This window comes from Penaeus vannamei, chromosome 17, assembly GCF_042767895.1.
Source record: "Penaeus vannamei isolate JL-2024 chromosome 17, ASM4276789v1, whole genome shotgun sequence".
In the NCBI taxonomy this organism is placed as follows: domain Eukaryota; kingdom Metazoa; phylum Arthropoda; class Malacostraca; order Decapoda; family Penaeidae; genus Penaeus; species Penaeus vannamei.
Window position 1 is genome coordinate 32,710,155 of NC_091565.1, and position 5,000 is coordinate 32,715,154.

The following is a 5,000-nucleotide window of genomic DNA, read 5'->3' on the forward strand; positions in this document are numbered from 1 at the left end:
TATCTATCTGTCTATCTATCTGGCTATCTATCTATCTATCTAGAGAGAGAGAGAGAAAAAGGGAAAGAGAAGGAGAGAGAAAGAGAATGAGAAGGAAAGGAAGATAGAAAAGAAAAGAGAGAGAAAGATAAAATAAGAAAGATCGACAGACAGAGACAGAGAAAGAAAGAGATAGAAAGAAAAGGAGAGAGAATGAACAATGTCTGCTCTGAAATTAAAGCTTCTTACTGCATGTATTTTCATCCTACTATTTAACAGTAATTCCTAGTAGAACATTTTTTCTGCTTAACGAACTGGGTCATGAGTCACCATCGTGCACCAACGAGAAAATAATGATGATGATAAAAATAATGATAATGATAGTAATGGTAATAATGATAATAATAATGATAATAATAATAATAATAAAAATAATAATGATAGTAATAGCAATAACAATAATGATGATGATGATAATAATAACATCAATAATAACAATAATAGTAATGATAATAATTAATAATAATAATAATGATAATAAAAATAATAATGATAATGATAATGATAATAGTAATGACAAAGTAATAATCATAATAATGATAATTATAATAATGATGATAATAATAATCATAATAATGACAATAATAGTGGTGATATTAATTATCATCATCATCACAATCTTAATAGTAATATCAACGATAATAAGTATCATAAGAATATTAATAATAACATTAATGATAATGATAATGGTAAAAATAATGATGATAATAATGTTAAGATTGATACGCAGTTAGTTTTTAAAATTATCATTAAAAAATTTACGTCACAAACAACCGTTATACATAATTAACCTCACCTGTTAATGAAATGCGGGAAAATTGAAAGAAAAAAACGTGAGAAAGAAAGATGGAAAAACAAATCAATAAGAAAAGCAAGTAATAAAACGAAAACAAGAAAAACTGAAAAGAAGAAGAAGAAGAAGACGAGAGAAGAAAGAAAAAAATGAGAAAGAAAGAGTGGCCAAGAAGAAGAGATAACAACAAAGGAAACAAAATAAAACAAGAAAACAAGAAGATGTAAAAAAGAAAATAAAAAATAGAGAAAAGAGAAAGAGAGAGAGAAAGAAAGAATCTTAAAAATGATGACATAAAAAGAAAACAAGAAAAGAAAAAAGAAAAAAAAAACACAACATGGAGGGAAAGAGAGAGAGAGAGACAGAAAGAATTTTAAAAATGCTGACTCACTCACGCCAAGACGACCAAAAAAAAGCACTTCTGCAAACAAAGCAAGCTGCATGTATAAGCATCTTATCCTTTTGAAGACTAAACACCATGGAAGAGGATTATCTGCGCTGCCTTCATGAATAGTGATAAGGATGGTGATCATGGTGAAGGTGGAGGTGGAGATAATGATGGTGATAGTGGTGGTGGTGATGGTGATAGTGGTGATGATGGTGGTGGTGATGGTGATCGTGGTGATGATGGTGGTGGTGATGATGATGGTGATAGTGATGATGGTGATAGTGGTGGTGGTGGTGATGATGGTGATAGTTAGGATGGTGGTGTTGGTGATGATGATAATAATGATAATAATGATGATGATACCATAATGACATTCTTATTATTCTTAGCAGCATAATCATCATCATTATTAGATTTTTAATATCATTGTGTTACTACAGGCACATGCTGGATGGCTTTGCTTTTGTGAGTGTGTGAGGGAATGCCTCTGTTTGTGAGTCCGTGATGGAATGCGTCTGTGTTCGTGTGTGTGAGTGAATGCCTTTGTTTATGTATGCGTGTGAGGGAATGCCTCCCTTTATGAGTCCGTGATGGAATGCGTCTGTGTTCGTGTGTGTGAGGGAATGCCTTTGTTTATGTATGCGCGTGAGGGAATGCCTCTGTTTATGAGTCCGTGATGGAATGCGTCTGTGTTCGTGTGTGTGAGGGAATGCCTTTGTTTATGTATGCGTGTGAGGGAATGCCTCCCTTTATGAGTCCGTGATGGAATGCGTCTGCGTTCGTGTGTGTGAGGGAATGCGCCTGTGCTTTGTGCTCGTGTATGAGGGAATGCCTCTGTCAGTGCGTGTGTGAGAGAATGCCAATTTGCACGTGCCTATGGGCAGAGAAGGAGAACGTGCCTCTGAAATCCATCTCATTTTCCCTTCATTTGCCCTTCCCACAGGAACGACATGGGCTGCGTGCAAAGGCTCCACCAAGATCGAGTGCCGGACGAAGGGCCAGTGCATCAGAATGGAACACGTCTGTAACGGAGGACGAGACTGTACCGACAACTCCGACGAGGATCCCGACCTGTGCAAGGTGAGGAGAGAGGGGAGGTGGGGGCCTGTGAGGTGAGGAGAACGAGGCAAGGAACGGTTGGGGGTCTGTGAGGTGAGGAGAGCGAGGTGAGGAACGTTTGGGGGTCTGTGAGGTGAGGAGAACAAGGCAAGGAACGGTTGGGGGCCTGTGAGGTGAGGAGAACGAGGTGAGGAATAGTTGGGGGTCTGTGAGGTGAGGAGAGCGAGGTGAAGAACCTTTGGGGGTCTGTGAGGTGAGGAGAACAAGGCAAGGAACGTTTAGGGGTCTGTGAGGTGAGGAGAACAAGGCAAGGAACGGCTGGGGGTCTGTGAGGTGAGGAGAACAAGGCAAGGAACGGTTGGGGGTCTGTGAGGTGAGGAGAACGAGGTGAGGAACGTTTGGGGGTCTGTGAGGTGAGGAGAACAAGGCAAGGAACGGTTGGGGGTCTGTGAGGTGAGGAGAACGAGGTGAGGAACGTTTGGGGGTCTGTGAGGTGAGGAGAACAAGGCAAGGAACGGTTGGGGGTCTGTGGGGTGAGGAGAACGAGGTGAAGAACGTTTGGGGGCCTGTGAGGTGAGGAGAACAAGGCAAGGAACGGTTGGGGGTCTGTGAGGTGAGGAGAACGAGGTGAAGAACGTTTGGGGGTCTGTGAGGTGAGGAGAACAAGGCAAGGAACGTTTAGGGGTCTGTGAGGTGAGGAGAACGAGGGGAGGAACGTTTAGGGGTCTGTGAGGTGAGGAGAACGAGGTAAGGAACGTTTGGGGGTCTGTGAGGCGAGGAGAACAAGGCAAGGAACAGTTGGGGGTCTGTGGGGTGAGGAGAACGAGGTGAAGAACGTTTGGGGGTCTGTGAGGTGAGGAGAACAAGGCAAGGAACGGTTGGGGGTCTGTGAGGTGAGGAGAACAAGGCAAGGAACGTTTGGGGGTCTGTGAGGTGAGGAGAACGAGGTGAAGAACGTTTGGGGGCCTGTGAGGTGAGGAGAACAAGGCAAGGAACGGTTGGGGGTCTGTGAGGTGAGGAGAACGAGGTGAGGAACGTTTGGGGGTCTGTGAGGCGAGGAGAACAAGGCAAGGAACGGTTGGGGGTCTGTGGGGTGAGGAGAACGAGGTAAGGGTCGTTTTGGGGTCTGTGAGGTGAGGAGAACGAGGTGAAGACCGTTTGGGGGCCTGTGAGGTGAGGAGAACGAGGTGAAGACCGTTTGTGGGTCTGTGAGGTGAGGAGAACGAGGTAAGGGCCGTTTGAGGGTCTGTGAGGCGAGGAGAACAAGACAAGGAACGGTTGGGGGTCTGCGGGGTGAGGTGCGCAGGATGAGGAGCGTGGAGTAAGTGAGGTGGGGATTCTATTAAAAAAAAAAAAAAAATTATAAGGACCTGTAATACCTGTATAAACATTAAAACCCGTGACGATGTTGAGGATCCAAAACTCGGTAAAGTTGACGGTCTGTGTAAAAGAAGAACTGTTATACGTGTACTTATAGTAAGATCTATACATAGAAAGAGTGTCTACAGATACGTATATTTGCTTAGTAAGTTAACGAACAGAAATATAAACAATCAATCGAATTCGATCTAGTTAATTTCATCAGCCAGATGTGTAAAAGTAATAATATTAATCGTAGAATTAATTTCATTATTCTTGTTGCAGATATGGAAATTCAAAACGGATTCCTGCTCTAACTCACGAGTGTCTTGCAAAGGAAGTTGCTACAGTTTCTCGCGTTTCTGCAACAGAAAGGAGTGTTCTTCCAAGATGCATCCGAGAGTTTGCCAGGTATGTTATTTTTTTTTAGCAGTTTAGAATAGTAGTAATGACAACAATGATGGTGAGGACAGATTACGTAACAATGATAATTTTGGTAATGACCGTATTTAGTATTGATCACCATCGCAATTGCCTTCATTATACTACTACAACTACTCCTTCTACTAATACTAATACTACTGCAACAACAACAACAACTACAACAATAACAACAACTACTACTTCTACTACTACTACTACTACTACTATTACTAGTAGTAGTAGTAGTAGTAGTAGTACTACTACTACTGCTACTGCTGGTGCTGCTGCTACTACTCCTTTTTCTAATTTTACTACTACTGCTACTTCTTCTTCTACTACTACTGCTACTTCTACTACTACTGCTGCCACTACTACTACTGCTGCTACTACTACTACTACTACTACTACTACTACTACTACTACTACTACTACTACTACTACTACTACTACTACTACTACTACTACTACTACTACAACTACTACTGCTACCACTGCTACTACTGCTACCACTACTACTACTGCTACTACTACTACTGCTACTGCTACTACTGCTACTACTACTACTACTGCTACTACTACTACTGCTACTGCTACTACTGCTACTACTACTACTACTACTACTGCTGCTGCTACTACTCCTAACAGTGAAAATAACAGCATATTGTCTAAATATCATTATAACACGAGCTTAAAAATAATATATTCGCATCACTGCCACCTAAACTAAACCATAATCCCATAAAACTAACAATAAAGTTTAAAAAATAATAAAATAAAATTATCAAAGTCCCCATCATGAACAACAAATAAAGAAATAGATAAACGAGAGGGTAAAATATGTAAATAAAACAGTGAAACAGAAAATAATGATATTAACTGGAGAGGGGAAAAGGATATGGCAATACTCCTGAACGTGAACTGTACCGGAGCAATGCCAAC

General features: G+C 41.2%; 1 protein-coding gene across 3 annotated transcripts in view; it reads left to right on the plus strand.

Annotated features, from left to right (window-relative positions):
• The window catches only part of LOC113816183 (uncharacterized), a 41,779-nt gene that overhangs the window by 28,672 nt on the left and 8,107 nt on the right, over nt 1–5,000 (plus strand). For all 3 annotated transcript variants that reach the window (XM_070132264.1, XM_070132265.1, XM_070132263.1), the window contains 2 exons: nt 2,164–2,300; nt 3,924–4,049. In XM_070132264.1, the coding sequence (XP_069988365.1) occupies nt 2,164–2,300; nt 3,924–4,049 (263 nt within the window). The remainder of the gene's footprint in view (nt 1–2,163; nt 2,301–3,923; nt 4,050–5,000) is intronic.